This window comes from Neomonachus schauinslandi, chromosome 4 (genome assembly GCF_002201575.2).
Source record: "Neomonachus schauinslandi chromosome 4, ASM220157v2, whole genome shotgun sequence".
Classification (NCBI taxonomy): Eukaryota; Metazoa; Chordata; class Mammalia; order Carnivora; family Phocidae; genus Neomonachus; species Neomonachus schauinslandi.
The window spans coordinates 10873891-10891577 of NC_058406.1; the positions used below are offsets into that span (position 1 = coordinate 10873891).

Below are 17687 nucleotides of genomic sequence, written 5' to 3' on the forward strand. Positions count from 1 at the left end.
TCTGAGGCCCATGCAGAGATCGGTCTGGACTGGGGCCTGGGAATCTGTATTATTAACCAGCTCTCCCCTCCCCCACAGTGGTTGATACTGGACGGCCACAGCGTTGCAATTTTAAGGTGACACACCAGACCACAGAGGGAAATCCTCTCAGGCCTCTTCCCGAAGCCGCATCCCATGGAGCCTTGGAGAGGATCTCTCTGCTCTGGGGCCCTCACCGAAATGGCAGCATCAAAAGCTCCCTGCCAGTTCCCCTAAAGCGGAGTCTCAGGGGACAGCCTTGGCCCAGCAGCTATTCTGCCAAGTCATCCATGTGATGCGCTAGCCCAAGGGTGAGGACCAGCCCCTTCCCCGCTTTAGCTCTCCACCTGTCTCCGAGAACCGAGACCGTTCGGGGCTGAGGCCCAGCCCCGTCTCCCTCGCAACTGCTGGTCCAGCCCTTTCCAAAAGCTGTTGCGGCTCCAGCCGCAGTTACATCTAAACGGAGGGTCCCCGCTCACCGGATCTACCTTTATACCCCTGCAACCCTCATTGAGAACGCCGGTGGTTAACATCGAGTCGTCTCCATGGCAACCGACAGGGTGTCACAGACTCCGGATTACGACTTCTGGGCGTGGGGATTCCAGACAAGAGGTTGGGGGCGGCGTCCCTCGGATGCCCTGACCCACACCCAAACTGAAGGGATGGATCCCTTTCCTTCCCGCCCCGGTCCCCGGCCCCTAGCCGGACCTCTGGCGCTCTGCGGCCACATCGAGCACCGAGGAGAGGGTGGATTTTTACGCCCACCCCCCCGCCCCGCAGCCCTACGGCGGGGGATGGCGGCGGGGTGGGCGCCCCCCACCCGCGCCCTCGAGCCCCAGCGGCGGAGTCCCAGTGCGCGCGGGCCGCGCGGGGCGGACGCGGGCGCGGGGGCGGGGGCGAGCAGAGGGCGGGCCCCGCGCGGGGCCTAAGCCCCACCCCCGGGGGCGGGGCCTGGCTCCGGGGAGTGTCAGGAAGAGGAAGAGCGCGGCCAGAGGCGGTGCGGGCGCGCGGCGAGCAGGGGCCGGGCCCAGGCGAGCGCCGCGCGGGCCACCATGGCCACGGACGAGCTGGCCAGCAAGCTGAACCGGCGGCTGCAGATGGAGGACGAGGGCGGCGCCGAGGCCCCGGAGCAGCCCGGGCTGAACGGGGCGGCGGCGGCGGCGGCGGCCGGGGCGCCCGACGAGGCGGCCGAGGCGCTGGGCAGCGCGGACGGCGAGCTGAGCGCCAAGCTGCTGCGGCGCGCCGACCTCAACCAGGGCATCGGCGAGCCCCAGTCGCCCAGCCGCCGCGTCTTCAACCCCTACACCGAGTTCAAGGAGTTCTCCAGGAAGCAGATCAAGGACATGGAGAAGATGTTCAAGCAGTGAGTGCCCGCCCGACCCGGCCCCCCCACCCACCCCGCGCGCCGGCCTCGGGCCCCGAACCCCCGAACCCCGCGCCTCCCGGGACCCCTGCGGCCAATCGTGCGCCCCCGAACCCCGACACACCAGGGCTGGCGACCCCGCGTCCCCTTTCACGAGGCTTCAAGACCACGCGTGTGAGTCTGGCGACCCCCAGCCCCTGACACGCGACCCCTCCTCACGGTGACGCGGCCGCCAGTACACCATACGCGCGCACTCGGTGTGGAGGACCGCGCGGCCCCTCCAGGTAACCCCGAGTCCCCGCGAGCCCCCACTACCACCATACACATGAGTCTGAAGATTCTGGGGCTCTGGCCTCGGACCCCTGTGTTAGTGAAGCTTTCCTCGCCACCCACCAGACACTCACGCACCCTGAGATTTGAGGACCCCGTGGCCTCCCTTTCCCCCTCCCTAGCTACTCGAATTCCCTACCCCCACACCCAACACCCTGGTCAAAAACATCCACACACACCCCCAGCGCCTCAACAAAGGTTACCATTCCCTGCACCCCATGTTGTACCCATTCTTTTTATTGGGGTCTTTTCATTTCCTCTGTTTATCTCAGATTCCCCTCAACATAGGTTCTGGGCAAAGACCCCCCCCCCCCTTCAGTTATTCAGCATCTGCTAGCAAACTGTGGTCAAAGACCCTCCAGACCCTTCCACCCCTACCCCTATCCACTCTGCTAGCCAGGACCCCAATCCTTGACCCTCCGGTGGTCTCCTAGGGATCCCTCCATCCCTGCCCCCCACTCTGCAGGTATGTACCACCCATCCTCCCTTCAGGGCTGAGTCCCCTCCTCCCTCCACACACTGTTCCTCCCTCCTCTTGCCCTAACCTCCCCCCTCAGCAGCTTTGCAGTCACTGCCTTCCCCCACTGTGTGCCCCCTTTCCTCCCACATGGGGTTCCTGACACCCCACACCTCCCTATCTAATTTGCCTGGTTGCCCTCACCCCTACCTTTTCCTCTATGTAATTCCATACACTGTGCCCTTAGCAGGTTGGACAGACACCCCCAGGCCTGTGGCTCAGCCCTCCCCGCCCCAGCCCACCCCCCCAAAAAAACTTAAAATCTCTGTGAAGGGACTAAATGGTCCCCTTCTGGTCCATCCCTGAGTCCACCCAGTTGAGACTGAGATGGACAGCCAAACTCTTCACAACCACGGTTGTGCAGGGGGCGGGCTGGGGGGGGCTTGTAAAAGCTCGCAGCCCCCTTCCCTTTAGTACCCTTCCACACTTCTTGTTGCCCATCCCCTTGCCCCTGGCCCCTGGAGGGGGAACAGCCCAGGGGTATGGTCTGGAGTGGAGAGGCGCTGGCCCACCTTGGCTGAGGCAGGAGGACAGGGCAGGATGGGGCTGTGTACCCAAGCAGCAAGCAGGAAGCCCAGGAGCGGGGTGTTTTGCAACCCTACAGCTTGAGAAAGGCTCTTTCCCACTTCTCGTCGCTTCTGCTTCTGCCTGTGGCCCCCACACAGGGGAAGGGAGTTTTGTTTTCCAGACCTGGATGGCTGGGAACCCTATACTTTCCCAAGGGTCAGCCTCGGGGGAACTGAGTCCTTAACGCTCCTCTGGGCCTCTGTGTGGAAGTCCCTGGGCCCTGAGGAGCCTGCCTCTTTGACTCCAGGGTCTTTATTGGGAATCCTAAAGTTTCTTTCCCCACCAAAGACTGTCACCATCAGGAGAGCAGGATTTCCAGGACTCCAACCCAAACTGATGGAAAGTTCCTTGAGCCCAGGGCTAGGTATAGATAGCTTCACTGTCTGGAACTTCCTGTAGAGCCTGCCCACCCCACAACCCCCACCCCGGAGTCGGGGAGGCAGTGCAGGGGAGGTTGTTCAAATGCATCTGTGATTGATAGTGTCTAGGCGTTGATAGTATCTAGGTACAAAGGAGCTCCCGGATCCCACCCAGCACCCCCATGACTCAGAGCTGTCATCATCACCATGGCACAGGTGGGCGGTCTGGGCACAGAGAAGTTAAATAACTCGCCAAGACCACACAGCCAGAAAATGATGGAACCAGGATCTGAACTCAGGTCTGTGACTCCAAAAGCCGTGTTCCTCCCTTCGGGGTTTTCCGTCACAGACATCTGCCTCCACATGGGAGAACGCACTTCTCCAACACCCCCTTCCCATGTTCATGGCTGATTATCCACCTCGCGGACCCACCATTGGCCCGTGTCTTTCTGCCAGAATCTTCCTTCTCTTGGGCTTCCTCAGCATTGCTACACCCCACCAAAAAAAGATGGAGCTGTTTGGGAGAACCCATGCACCCCGAATGGGTAGGGACTTGGGAGGCCGCAGCTTGATCAGAAGGGGCACATGACCAGAGGAATGGCCTGGAAGCCGCATTTGCGAGCACACTCACCTTCTAGAGAGGCTTTTTGGGGTGTTAGTTTGACAAGGTTTCCTCTGATGAAGTTTGGGGGGAGCTGAACGCCTTCCAACTCCCCTGCGGGCCACCTCTTGGCACCACTGCTGCTTGCTGCTTTGGAAGGGGTGGGGGTGGGGGCAGGAAGGGGCCGGGGAGCTGGACTTCTAGGGAAGGAAGTGCCGCCCGCCGGGGCCCTGGCGAGGATAGAAAGCTGCAGGTTTTGTATTCAAGGAAACAAGGCTTCACTGTGCCAGCCGAGCCTAGCCCGGCCGAGCCCCAGCTGGGAACAGCCAACACACAGGCTCTCGGGGAGGACAAAACCCCTGTTCTGCTTCTGCTGCCCTGGTGGGGCCACCACCTCCTGGGTCCAAGCAGGGCCCTGCTGAGAGACTTCCACCCTGGTCTCCGGCTCCCTCCCAGGGAGGAGGGGAGCCCAGCCTTCACCGGCGCAGAGTACAAGAGAGAGGGAGGTCCTAGGGAACTGGGAGCTGGCCTTCCTTGGAAGGCAGGAGCTAGAAAGTCTGGTCTTCTGTCCCGGCTCTGCCCTGAATTACTTAGTAATTAATTCCCATCTGCAAAAGGAGCAGACTGTATTCAGCAATGGCCTCCTTATTTCTGAGGGGTCCTGAACCCGCCTGGATGACAGACTGCCTTCCAGGGTCTTCTGGTTCATCCGTTTAGTGTCTATCAGCAGATCCTGCCCAAGGAGGGAGATAGAAGGAGAACCAAGGGGACTGAGGGAAGCAAGACAGGCTGTCCGCCGTCACTGACCTCACCATCCAGCCGTGCAGGTTCCAGCTGGGAGAGACCTCCAGCCCTGCTCCCCATCTTACAGAGAAGGCAACTGAGACCCAGAAAGTGTGGTGACTGGCTTGGGGTCACAGGGAAGTTTTCAGTGGCCAAACCAGAGCGTCCTTGTCTGCACAGCTGAGGATGGTGGTCCCCGCTTCTCAGGTGGGGCTGGGAGGAGATGACTCCCGTACAGCTCTGGCATCGTGCCCGGCACATGGAGGCCCGGCCTCCGTGGAACCTGGATTCTTAGTCCTCCCTCCCTGGGTGGCCTCAGGCAGCCCCAGCACTTCTAACCTCTCTCCCCACCTCTCTCGGCCCATCCATTCACGGCTCTCTCTGGAAACTTCCAGCCAAAGGGGGAATGGTGTGACCCACAGAGCCTCAAGGGGGCCCACCTCTGGGCTGGCAGCAGCCTGTGTGAGACCCTGTGGGGTTTTGTAAGTTGAGCCCAGCCCGAGAGGTCGGCAGCCACGTAATTCTGAACCTGCCATGGAATCTGAGGAAGATGCCCTAGTTCCCTGCTTGGCCAGCCTCGTCCCCAGACACTATATCTCATGACCCCTTGCGTCAGAGAGGCAGGCTTCCCTCTCCTTCTGGATGCCTCTGCCCTTCGCTCTTCTCCATTTGCTCCTCCTCCCACGTGTCTCCTCAGACCCTGTCCCTCACAGAAGCTCCTCTAGTATCCTTTCTGGAAGACAGCAGGACACAGTAATTAAGAGCAGCAGTCTGTGGGTTTGGAGTCTGTGGGTTTGAATCCCAAGGCCCTTAAACCTTCTGGGCCTCAGTTCCTCACCCTAAAACAGGCAGAGTAATAGTACCCACCTCACAGAGCTGTTGTGAAGTACTTAACCCAGTGCTCAGCACAGAGGAAGTATACTGTGAAGTTCCTGTCCCCTCATCCCTGGGCCTGGTGGTGGTCCTCTAGGCTGGCACGAAGGGTGTTCCACAGACGCTCCTGGCTGCCTCCACTTACCCCTACAGAGCTGCCCTGCTGGCCAAGGCCTCATGCTTTGGGCCCGACGGTTGGGGAGCCAGCATGAGAACCCCCCTTTTCTCCTGCTGAACAGGCACTCTGGTTGACAGCTACATATGGCTCTGATAAATAACAAAAATGAGGAACAAATTCATTATCACTTAATTACGTGGAAGGCAGGTGGAAGAAAAAAGGAAAGAGCAAACGACAGCTCACGTCTGCCGCGGGGCAGCCGGGTGACTCCAGGCAGAGTGTTCAGCTTTGCAGGCTCACCCTGGGCTAAAGACCTTCCCTGGTTAAGTCTGAGGATTCAGTTTAAAGAGTTCTGGCCCTTTGTAAAGTGTCCACCATCATGTCCGGCCTGTGGGCTGTTAAAAACATAGATGCTTTTGAAAAAACATAAAGTCTATCCATTTGATCATTTATCCAACACATACTAAGTTTCTGCTGTGTGCAAGTTCTAGAGAATCAAGGGAAGAAGGAAGCTCCCGCCCTCGGGGAGCTTAAAGTCTCATGAAAAGCAGTGGTATAGAGGGGTCTCTGGGGGTAGAGAGGATGGGCCCATGCGGCTAGAAGTGGAAATTTCCATTTCTTTATCTCGACCTTGAGGACTGAACGCACTCACAAGGGATGCCATGATGATGCATCCTCCTCAGCCAGCCCCCTGCCTCCACACCCTCTCCTCGTTAAGTGGGACCCCCAGGTCCAGTTGCTCACAGCAGCGCAGTGAGGTGGGTAAATCATGACCCCCATTGGCCAGACAAAGAAATTGAGGCTCAAGGAGGTTGAGTCATGCACCCAAGGTTATAATAAGCGGCAGGGGCAGAATTAGAAGCAGGTCGGCCTGCAGGGAGCTCCAGAGGTGGAGAGAGGGCCGTGTTTATGGATGGGGGGCTTGGGGGGGGGGCTCTCAGAGCCTCAGGAGGGGAAGCCCTCTGTGGGGATATAGACGTTGGGTCCTTCCACCTGCAGCCTCCAGGAGCCTGGCTTTCTGGGAAGATGATGCCACACCCCTGGGGAGGGAGGATTTCCCGAACTCAGTGCTCACCCTCTGCTCTTCCTACTTCCCCTTCTGATTCTGAGTCACCTCTCCCCTCCCCCGCCTGGGGACTTTTGGTTCCCCTTTGGCTTTGCACCTTCCTGCCTTCTCCTCTGGTCTGGACCCTCTGGGTCCAAGGCCAGGCTTCAGCTGTGAGAGTCCAGGCTCTGGGAGACCGGGCCCTGCCGCCTCAGGGGAGGCCCTCTTGCAAGGCCAGCCCAGGCGGAGGAGGAGGAGGAGGCCAGGCAGAGCCGCTCTGAGACCTCAGCAGGGACAGTCCCCACTCCCTCCAGCAGCTGAGTTCCCTCTGACTGCTGAGCAGCCTTCTCCTTGGCTGACTTCCGCTTTTCAAGGACTGCAGAGAAGCAAGAATCCCATGCCAGCAGGGTGCGGCTAGCAGGGAGCCAGGCCTGGGGTTCCTGAGCTGTGTGGAGACCCTCGTGTGACGGAGGCGGACGCTGTCCACCTACCCCATCCCGGGCACCTTGTCTCTTATTTAATCCTTTTATGGCATCCTGTGAGCTCATCATCACTCTTGTCACAAATGAGAACACGGGGTCTCCCAGAGGTTACGGGACCTGTCCAGCGTCACACAGCTAGTAAGGAGCGGGGACAGCATTTGAACTTGGGTCTGTCTGACTCCCAAGTCCCTGGTTCCCAGGGGCCCCAAAGAGGGCGGCGGCAGCGGCAGCCAGGTGCTTGTTAGAAATGCGGCTCCATCCCGGGTCTACTGGATCGGAATCAGCATTTTAACACTCAAGTGTCCGAAGCACCAGGCCACCCACAGCTGTCTCCCCCCACTTGCCTGAGGACGTCCTTTGGGTAAGGCAGGTTACTCAGTCTGGGCAGTAAGGGGAAGATTAAGTTAAATAATAAACACAAGGTTGGACTAGACACTCAGTGAATGTTCTTTGCAATCACTGTTGTAATGATAAGTATTATTCAGAGTTGGCAGGACGCCCGCCGCTGGCATTACAGGCCCGGGGAGATGCCCTCCTGGCCTCGTGCTCAGCATGTGGCGGTTGAACCCAAGACTGGGAGGTCCCGAGCCCTGACAAGCCCCCAGCTGATTGCCACCAACTTGTGGGGGGCTCCCACTTGATCCTTAGACTCACTGAAAAGCTGTGGGAGAGCCGTGAGCCACACGCATGCACACACACACACGCACATACACGCACACCCTCTCCTTGGCTGACATGGCAACAGATCGAGTGTCCGATTCTGCAGATAGGACTGGAGGAAGTGGTGAGTGGCTGGGCTTCCCCCACATGAGTCAGACAGTCTGGGGTTGGGGGCGTGCACGACCCAAGGGGCCATGTCGAGCGAGCAGTTATCAGAGCATGTGGGTGGTGGGTGGCCACCTGCAGAGGGAGGCGGGCAGGGCCAAGCTGGCTGCAACAGCGAGCAAGGCCAGAATTTTTCTCTTGTCCAGAACTTTCCTGCCCCAAGGGACCTGCCTTCCCAGTTCATAGGACAAAGAGTAGCGAGGCCTAGGAGCCACTGGGGGGGTAGACAGGCTGGGGAAGGACCGGGTCTGTGAATGCCGAGACCAAAGCCAGGTGGGCCTGGGGGGATCCTTGGTCCATAAACACTGCCCTCTCCAGCTGTTTCTCCTCCTGGGGACCCGCCATGGGCTGAGGGGCCAGCCGAAAAGGCCTGGGAGAGGAAGCAGAAGGGACAGAATTGGCGTCTCTGTGCCCCAACCTTGCCCGCCCTGTGCAGCAGCTGTGGTAATTCCTCATTCTACCATCAGACTCCACAGCACGGCTGGTAGGTGGGGAGGCTCGTTCACGAGGAACAACCTTCTTTTTTTTTAATTTCTTTTTCTTTTTAGTATGTTATGTTAATCACCATACATTACATCATTAGTTTTTGATGTAGTGTTCCATGATTCATTGTTTGCATATAACACCCAGTGCCCCATACAGAACGTGCCCTCCTTAATACCCATCACCAGGCTAACCCATCCCCCACCCCTATGGTAAAGAAAAAAAAAGAGGAACAACCTTCTAATAATTCCAAAGCCAACATGAGCTGCCTTAAGTGAAGCAGTGAGCTTCCTGTGCTCAGAGGCATTCAAGACACAAGCAGGAAAACTGTCTTGGGAATCTGACCTTCACAGACAGCTGAACGAGTGGCCTCCAATATCCCTCCCAACCTGAGAATCTCTACTACAGGGTCTGTGGGCATCAGGACACAGCATAGGAGTTAAAAGCATGTGTGTTTCAGCAGGTCTGGGTCCAGATCCCAGCTTTGTCCTTGTCAGCTATGGCCTCTGCCAAGTCACTTCCTCCCCGAGCCTCCATCTCCTCATCTGTCATATGGGGATATTTATGCCTGCTTCACAGGGTTCTTGTGAGGGTCTGATGCAGAATACTTGGCATAGTGCCTGGCGCATAATAAGTGCTCAGCAAAGAGTAGCCACTAAGGATAATACTGTTACGAAACAGGGTGTTGATATGGACACGGTAGGAGCCAGCCCCTGGCCACCCCCCACGACTCCTGCTTATCAGAACCAAGGTGGGGGAGGAGTAGCCAGCTGGGTGGGACGTGCTCGGCCCAAAGGGGCAAAGTCTGCCTGGGTGGTGGCCGGCTGTTCCACTCTCCAGGGCAGATGGGAGGGATTTTGTCACCGGCATCCGGGCGGGCAGCTGCCGAGCCCTGCCTGTCGAGGACTATTCAGGGGGAGGCGGGTAGGAATGTGGGCACAGTGCCAGGTACAACAGCCTCCCTCCGGTGCTGGAGAAAAGTGCTGAGCTCCCAGCCTGTGAGTTTTGATGCAGTTGGCCCTCCCAGGCAGGCCCCAGGCCAGGCTCTCAACCCAGCGCCCCCCAGCCCTACAGGCTTGAGAATTCAGGACCCTCCATGGGACCAGGAAGAAGAGGGAAGCAGACAGGCAGGAAGAAGGAGCATTCCAGCTCTGGGGATCCTGCAGTTCACCGGCTGTGTGACCCCAGGCTGGTCGCTGCCTACTCTGGGCCCCAGTACCCCCCCCCCACCACATAACATAAAGCAGGTAGACCAGGCTATGCCGACAGGTCCTGTGCACTGACTCGCTTTCCCTGGTCCCCCTGAGCCACCTGCACCCTCAGTTACAGCTCAGGGAGAGAGCTGATGGATGAGAGGGTCTCCCAGCCAGGGGCATCTCCTGTGTTGCCAGTCACCCACTGCCCGTGGCACGGTGACAGTCCCGCCCCCTTACCTTGTCACTTCCTTCCCATGAGAGAAGGGGACAGAGTAATCCAGGGCTGAGGCTCCTCTCTCCCTCGGCCCAGCAAGAGAGCAAAAGGCTCTGTCCTGCTGTCTTTCTGCGTCCCCAAGTGGTGAGGTCTTTGAATCAGGCTCAGTGGGGGAAGTAGTGGGAGCCTCGGAGGAGGGGGAGATGCCGGGGGGCAGCGCTGGATCATCTTGCCCCCCGCCCCCCGCCTCCAGACCAATCTACAGCGAGCGTTTCTCGCAGCCGTGCTCCATCAGGACTGGCGCCCAAGGGAGAGGCCCTTGTGTTTTTTACCATCATCATTCTTAATCAGCACCATTTTACGTTCTATGTGCCAAGTACTTAACGTACTGTGTGGCACACACCAAGTGCTCAGTGGCCACGATTATAAAGAAATTAGCAGGCTTTAAGCACCCGTTATGTACCAGGCATTTTATGTTCATCATCTCATTTAATCTTTAATCCTAAAGGTAGGTAGTGATAATAATGCTTCTATTTATTATTATTATTACAGTTGGCGTTATTGTCCATGTGTGCCCATTAAGTGCTTACTGTGGGCCAGGCTCTGTGCTAGGAACTGATGTGGCTTGTCTCTTTTAATCTTTGCCTCCGTCCTGAGATGGGTCCTTTGATCCCCACGATGTAAATGGGGACACTGGGGTCTGTGGGCTTAGGTGACTTGACCAGGATCAGCCAGCCAGCCAAGTGGCAGATCTGGGGTTTGGACCCCAGTCAGTCTCAGCAGAGCTGATATGACAGAACCTTCAGGGTCATCTTCAGTCACCCTAGGGACTTGGCTGATCCAGTGGCCCCGAGCCCGGGGCACAGAGTAGATGCTTGCTCCCCAGGAGCCTTGTGGGAATGGCCTCCTGCCCCTGCAGTGTCTCCTCCTTTGGGGGACCCAACTCCCACCCCAGCACCTGGCCTCTTCCTGACCTCTGTCGACTCCCCTTGGCAACTGATCTGCTGGCACTGTGACCAGCCCCTGCACTGTCCCCGTGGGGACCAGAGCCCGCCCAGGAGAGAGCCCAGACCCGGTAATTGATTGACTTTTGATTGATGCAGGCAGCGGGTTCAAGCCGCAGATAAAGCTGCAGCCCAGCCAGGCCTGGGAGTTGCCAGAGACCAACAAATACGGAGCCAAAGTCTGTCCAAGTTCGGTCACTTTATCTGCACTTCCTCTGAAACTGAGCCACCCCCAGCTGTGGAAGAAACCCATACACGTGAGCAGTAAATAAAGCTGGGGCTCAGGAGAGGCAGGTGGGACAGCGGAGTAGAGTGTGGGAACCCCAGGGATGGGGGGGGGGTGAGTCCCTGGCGAGCTGGTCAGCAGGCCAGCGCCCTCACCCCTACTATCCTTGTTCCCTGGTCAGTCACATGGGGAAATAATCCTCCCAGGATTGCTGAGCACAGAAGTTGTAAAGAAAAAACTGCCTGGCACACAGTAGGAGCTTCCGAGAGGCAACTAGATCTCACTCTAGTGATGGCCACACTCCACTTCTGGAGCCCGCTCCGTGTGCGGGGCACGGGGCTAAGTGCGGGCCGTGCAGGAGCTCGGTCAGTCCTCACGCCGACCCTGCGAGAGCGTCACCGTCACACCTCGGCTGGAGGCTCACGGGGCAGGGTCTCCCAGAACCCAGGCGGTCTGTGCCAGCCCTGACATGGCAGCGGGGCTTCCCTGAAGGGCAGCCTCCTCACCAGGCTGCTCTCCACTCCACGACCTGTCACTCGGGGTCACGCCGCAGCCGCCCAGCCCCCTTCCCAGACTCCAAAGGGGGAAGGAGGGGCCTCTGCCATGCCCCCCCACCCCAGGGCCCCTCCAGCTTGAAGGGGAGCCTGGAGCATGGGATCGTAGGCCTGCCTGGCCCTCCCGAGGCCCACAGCCTTCTCCCACCCCCTCTCACGCCGGCTCCCACCCCAGCCATGGCACTGCCCCTGGGGACCTCTGGCCCATCTGCCCATCTGCCCATCTGCCCTGTCTCCCTTCCCCCTCGCCCCCAGCCCTGCGGGGAAAAAGGCTTCAGGACCATGGTCACTGCAGGGTTCCCAGAACCCCGTCTTCCCCGTGCTGCCCCGGGCCGTCACTTCCAACCACTGACTCGTTTGTGAACTATTTATACCCCTCGCACCAACTGCTCAGTGCTCCGGGCAGACGGCTCCGTGCTGCGGGCCCCACCAGGACCCCTGGAAGCGGGCTGACACAGAGCAGGTGCGCAGGCTGAGGAGCTGGGCTTCCGCCCCCTTCCTTTACTGCTCTGTGACCTTGGGCAGGTCACTTAACCTCTCTGAGCCTCCATTATATAAGGTTATTACAGGGATTAAGTACAACAAAATATGTAAAGTTCCCTGGCACAAAGAAAGATTTCAAAAAGTGGTTTCTATTAGTTGCTCAAGGTCATGCTGAGCTTACATATAATAGGGCTGGGGGAAGGGATCTGGGGAGCCCTGAGGAAGGCACAGAAACGAGGTGTGTGTTCATGCAGGAACGCCAAGACCAGGCCACGGGTTTCTGCAGCTCAGCCCCTCTGTGTCGCTCTGTTGTCACCAACACACCCAGGAAGCTTGAGGCCTGGGGCTACGCAGGCTTCTCTCGGCTCAGAAAGCCCATTTTAGCCCTGAGAGCACGCTTCCCACCCCCAACCAAGAGGCAGTCAGGGCAGGTGTTTGGTTAGCCTGATAAGAGGGCCCACATCCGCTCTGATATGATGAGCTCTGCGGCACAGCACCTCCCCAGCTGGGGGAACGGCCCGGAGGCCATCTCTGACCCAAGCTCTTACCGCAAGGAGGCCCGCGAGAGCGACATTTAGACAGCCCCCCCCACCCCACGCACACTGTCCCCATGTCTGCTGGGCTGTTGGTGGCAGAAAACAGACCTGCAGTGTGCAGACACACATTTATCACCTAATCAGCGTCCCAGCCCTTTCCAGCCATACCCCCCCTCCCCACTCACAGCTGGCACACCCTGCACAAACTGTTCCCTGAATTTGCTCCGGGCCACCTCCCAGCAAGCTGCAAGAGGACCTCGCCCCGGGGGCCTCCCTCCTGAGGCCCTGCCCTGTAACATGTGCTACATTCTGCCTCTCTCCTGGGTGGAGGCAGGAGTAGGGGAGCGATGGGGCCGGTAGGGATGCCAGGCTGGCCCTGGAGATAACATCAGGGTCGCCGCCCCCCCCCCCCCGGCCCCGTCCCTGCAAGCCATACCCTGTGGTGTCGTGAATTCTTTCTCCCTGCTGCTCCCGTCCCACTCAGTACAGGCAGGCTGTGGTTTCAGCTTCCTTACGCATCTCACTGGCCCAAAAGTTAGCGCTGTTCCACATGGCAGAGGCCGCAGGCCATGTGGGGAGTTGCTCGTCATCAGAGGTAACCAAGCAGTAGCCACGCCTCGGGACTTCACGTGGACCGAAGTCCCTTCCAGCTGCAACAGGGTGACAGGCTCCTCACAGTCCAGCCCGTGGTGCTCCGACCCATCAGGTGTGGGGTGTCAGGATGTCCTTAGCCTCTGCCTTTGCTCCCACAGGTACGACGCTGGCCGGGACGGCTTCATTGACCTGATGGAGCTGAAGCTGATGATGGAGAAACTCGGAGCCCCGCAGACCCACCTGGGCCTGAAAAACATGATCAAGGAGGTGGATGAGGATTTTGACAGCAAGCTCAGCTTCCGGGAGGTGAGCCCGCTCCCCGTGGGGGGCTCTCTACTGCCTTGAGTGAGGAGGGAAGGATGTCCATTCCTTCACATGGTCAGCACTTACTGAATGACTTCTGTATACCTGACCCTGGCGGGGGACTTTGGGAATCCAGAGGAAAGCCCTGTGCTCCTAGGGTCCCGGAGTATAGAGGGGGAGATTCCCAGAGAGCAAATGGCAGGGTGCTGTGACCCAGGAGACGGGGGGACGGGGCGGAGGGAGTGACATGCACTGCGTCCAAGAGGGGCCAGGCTCTGTGCTGGGTGACTTCACACTCGGGGTCTCGGTCCGTCCTCACTCTGGAGCAGAAGCCATGAGCAAGCCTGTTCCAAGGAGGAGGAATTGGAGGCTCATAGCCAGAAAACACAGTAGTGGACCCCAGGCAGCCTCCGGTGAATGACAGCGAACCAGCAAGAAGCCTAGAGGAGACAGAGCAAGGGAAAGGCGGTGGGGAGGACACGTCCAGGGAGGAAGGTGCAGGCCGTGCACGATGATGGTGTGGAGTCAGGATGTGGGTTCAGACCCTTCGTCCGTCACTTTCTGCTGCTGAGATTCGGGGCAGGTTTTTTCCTTGTCTCTGAGTCTTCCACAGTCTGTAAAATGGGCACAATCCTATACCTTGAGGACTCAGTAAATTGGTTGGGGGAACAGTGGAGACAAAGATACGAGGTAGGTTGGGGCTCTTCCGGGGAGCTGATCATGGGCACACAGGCCTGTGGCAGCCCCAGATCCTGGGAGAGCGGGAGATGGGTCACCTTGCCTCCCATTGTACAGACGGGCACACCGAGGCCCAGAGCATGGCAGGAGAGAGCCCAGACCTCTGGCCCCTTGCCCCTCCCTGACAACGTGCTTTTCTCCCGACCGCAGTTCCTCCTGATATTCCGCAAGGCAGCGGCTGGGGAGCTGCCGGAGGACAGCGGGCTACACGTGCTCGCCCGCCTCTCTGAGATCGACGTCTCCACCGAGGGCGTCAAGGGGGCCAAGAGCTTCTTTGAGGCCAAGGTGAGGAACCGGAGGCTGTGTGGAGCCCAGGGTGGGGGGTGCTCAAGGACAAGGGTGCCCGAGGGGAGGACAGGACCCTGAGTTAGCTCCAGGGTCAGTGCTCACCCTTCGTGTTCCTGCTGAGGCCGCACAGAGGAGACAGGGCACTGATGCCAGGGCTGGCCTGGGCAAGGCCCACAGCGCTCCTGGCTTCTGTCCCCTTCCATCAGACTGGGATCCCTCCCAGCTTCCCCTTTCTCTCTCTAGCCCACAGAACCACTATCCCCGAAGGACTAGTCCTTGAAAGGTGGGCCTGGGAGATGGCAGAGCAGGCCCAGAAACACAGGGCACTGGCTCATGGGCCTCTCAGAGACCCCAGCCCCACCAGCCCCGGCCTGGAGAGAGTATGGGGCCCAGAGGCGCCCACGTACTTGGCAGCTTCCCGGTGCCGCACGCACTTAGATGGAGGGGACAAATACAGCTCCTAGATTCTGACCTCCCAGGGCACCTGCTTTTCCTTCTTTCTCCCTCTCCCCATGTTAACTAAGAACATTGCTTCTGAAGGCTGCCTCCCACCTCCCTCTGGACTTCTGGGGTTGATGGGATGTTCCAGGGTTCATCAGTGGGACCTGGTATGCATCTGGGCTTCCCAGGACGGGAAGCAGGATAAGAATAGCAACTTCAGGGGGCGCCTGGGCGCCCCAGTCGGTTAAGCATCTGCCTTCGGCTCAGGTCATGATCTCGGGGTCCTGGGATCGAGCCCTGTGTCCGGCTCCCTGCTCAGTGGGGAGTCTGCTTCTCCCTCTCCCTCTTCTTCTCCCTCCAACTTGTGCTCTCCACCCCCCCCCCAAATAAATAAATAAATAAAAGAGCAACATCGAAGCTCCCACTTATGGGACTCACGCTAGGCAGCAACCACCAAATATATGTTCTAGCTTCCAATCCCCTCAATGAATCCTCAAGTCAGTTATTGAGCTATTCAGGCTCTGAATGGGAAACTGAGGCTCAGTGAAGCCCCCGGCCCCGGGCCCGAGCTAGCGAGAGGCAGAGCGGTCCGCGGGCTGGCAGGGGGAGGGCACAGGACCGAGGGCCCGAGAGCCCACGGTGGAGGCCCAGACGCCCCTCCCGCCCTGACCCCCATCACCCCGACTCCACTGCAGGTCCAGGCCATCAATGTGTCCAGCCGCTTCGAGGAGGAGATCAAGGCGGAGCAGGAGGAGAGGAAGAAGCAGGCGGAGGAGATGAAGCAGCGGAAGGCAGCCTTCAAGGAGCTGCAGTCCACCTTCAAGTAGCAAGAAGCTGCGGCCTGACCGCTTGGCCCCGGCCCCAGCGCCCAGTCCAGCCAGCAGGGGTGGGCAGACTGGAGGCCGAGCCTGAATCCTGGGCTCTGTCTGAAGGGACCATACGGAAAACCTACCAAGTCTGTGAACGGAGCCAGCTGAGGGGTGTCCCAGGCGGCCCGGCCCCCCGCTTCCTCCCGCTCTTCCTGAGGCCCGGCCGCCTGTGCTGGCTCCTTGCCTGGCCCAGCCCTCCCTGGCGACCCCGGTGTGTGTCTCGCCCCTGGCCGCCCCTGCCTTCCAGCTCTGCCGCAGCTCCGAGCCCAGCTCCTGGGCCTGGGGGACTCGCTGCCCTCCATACACTCTCCTCCTCCTCCCCGCCCAGCGGCCCCTGCCCTTAACCTGCAGACCGCGTGGCCCCTGGGGCCCTCGAGCCGCTTCCCAGTCCGGGGAGGACAGACGGCAGGAATGTGGCGGGCTCCAGCTCTGTAGTAGGACCGAAGGGGCTAAGCAGAGGCACGGGGGCTCCCCACCCCCGACGACTGTTCCTCCAGCCCTGCCTCCTCTCTCTGCTGGGGGGGGAGGGGGGCTTCTGTTTAGGCAGAGGGACCCAGGCCCCGGCACCCCATGTCCACACGGAAGCCCCAGCCAGGCAGGGGAGGGGGCAGCTGTGCTGATCTACCTCACGGGCCCACGCTCTGCCGCCCGTGCCAGGGATCATGGGCAGGGAAGGCTCCGGGGCCAGAAAGACCACTCTGCAGTCTCCCTGGAACCACCCGAGGGTCCCAGGGGCTTGGGAGAGAGCAGGGTGGGGAGGAGGGATCGGCCCCTTCACGGGGAAGGAAACCGGCGCCCGGCTCCGTTCTCCAGGACGCGTCCAAAAAGTGCTTTAAGTGGCTTGCACGGACCAGGCGGTGGGGAGCAGGGGCCTTGCGTGGCCCCTTCACGCCATCCTTCCCCCAAGTGATGGGCACCGTCTTGTCACTAGCGACGGGACCTGTCCCTTCACCCCCCCCCAAGGAAGCATGGGGACCCCAGCCCTCCCTGTGCCCACCCGCAGACGGGCGGCGGCCAAGCCTGTGCCACCAGCCTGGTCCCACGCAGCTCCCAGTGTGCTCCCTTCCGCGCGTGCGTGTCCGTTGCCGTGTCGTGAAACTGTGCCCGTCACCCAGTCCAAACCAGTGAGTGGCCCTCGAGGCCACGGTTATGCAACTTGCGGTGTGTGTCATGACGTCACTGCTTTGTAAACCTGATAACTCTTTATTTTAGTAAGATGCCCCAAGAGTCCACAAAACTCCTGTTGGATTTGCAGAGGTTTTATTTTTTTGGCCTTAGAACCTGCAGAAATTAGGAGGTACTGACCCTAGTGCGGCAGCCTTAGCCCTGGATTGCGTTTGCCTTAGCAGATATGTTTATACAGATGAATATAAAAAGTTCTTTTTCTTTGGCTTATTGCTTCCCCCCGCCCCCCTTCTCACCTTCCCACAAAGAAAGCTACTTCTTCATTTGGTGGTACAATTATTTTTTTTAACTAAAATAAGATAAAAGTCTATATTCTTATGTGTGTGTGGTTCTTGTTGGTTGGTGGAGGAGGGGAGGGGCTGGGAGAGGGAGGAAGGGGACGAGGCCACCTGGTGCTGGGGCAGCATTTATTCAGGTGGCTCCCGTGTCCTGTCAGAGGCCCCGGGAGGAGACTTTTCCTAAGGGGGGAGGCTGAGCGTGATGCCCACCCCTCTCACCAGGGGCTACTCTAAGCGCTTTACATATATTTACTCAGGTAATCCTCACCACCAGCCCATGAGGGGTGCTGTTTTGTTTCCCAGAAAGTCTCCCAGAGGCACACGGGCTGGGAGGAGACAGACGGGGCTGGGGGGTGGGGGGGAACAGAATGCAGACCCAGGCCCGCAGCCCGCAGCCGGTCCCCCTCCCCATCC

The 17687-nt window shown here is 59.4% G+C and overlaps 1 protein-coding gene across 1 annotated transcript; it reads left to right on the forward strand.

Annotated features, from left to right (window-relative positions):
* Positions 1 to 996: 996 nt before the first annotated feature.
* On the forward strand, positions 997 to 17201 carry EFHD2 (EF-hand domain family member D2). Its single transcript, XM_021683462.1, has 4 exons — positions 997 to 1381; positions 13330 to 13477; positions 14363 to 14497; positions 15637 to 17201. Exons 1-4 carry the CDS (start codon positions 1071 to 1073, stop codon positions 15766 to 15768), a joined length of 726 nt encoding a protein of 241 aa, XP_021539137.1. The 5' UTR covers positions 997 to 1070; the 3' UTR covers positions 15769 to 17201.
* The last annotated feature ends 486 nt before the right edge of the window (positions 17202 to 17687 follow it).

Excerpts from the sequence above, each read along its gene's own strand:
- EFHD2 (XM_021683462.1), top strand. The coding sequence starts at position 1,071 with ATGGCCACGGACGAGCTGGCCAGCAAGCTGAACCGGCGGCTGCAGATG. Across the intron at positions 1,382-13,329 it reads ATGGAGAAGATGTTCAAGCA|GTACGACGCTGGCCGGGACG; the intron begins GTGAGTGCCCGC and ends TTGCTCCCACAG. Across the intron at positions 13,478-14,362 it reads GCAAGCTCAGCTTCCGGGAG|TTCCTCCTGATATTCCGCAA; the intron begins GTGAGCCCGCTC and ends TCCCGACCGCAG.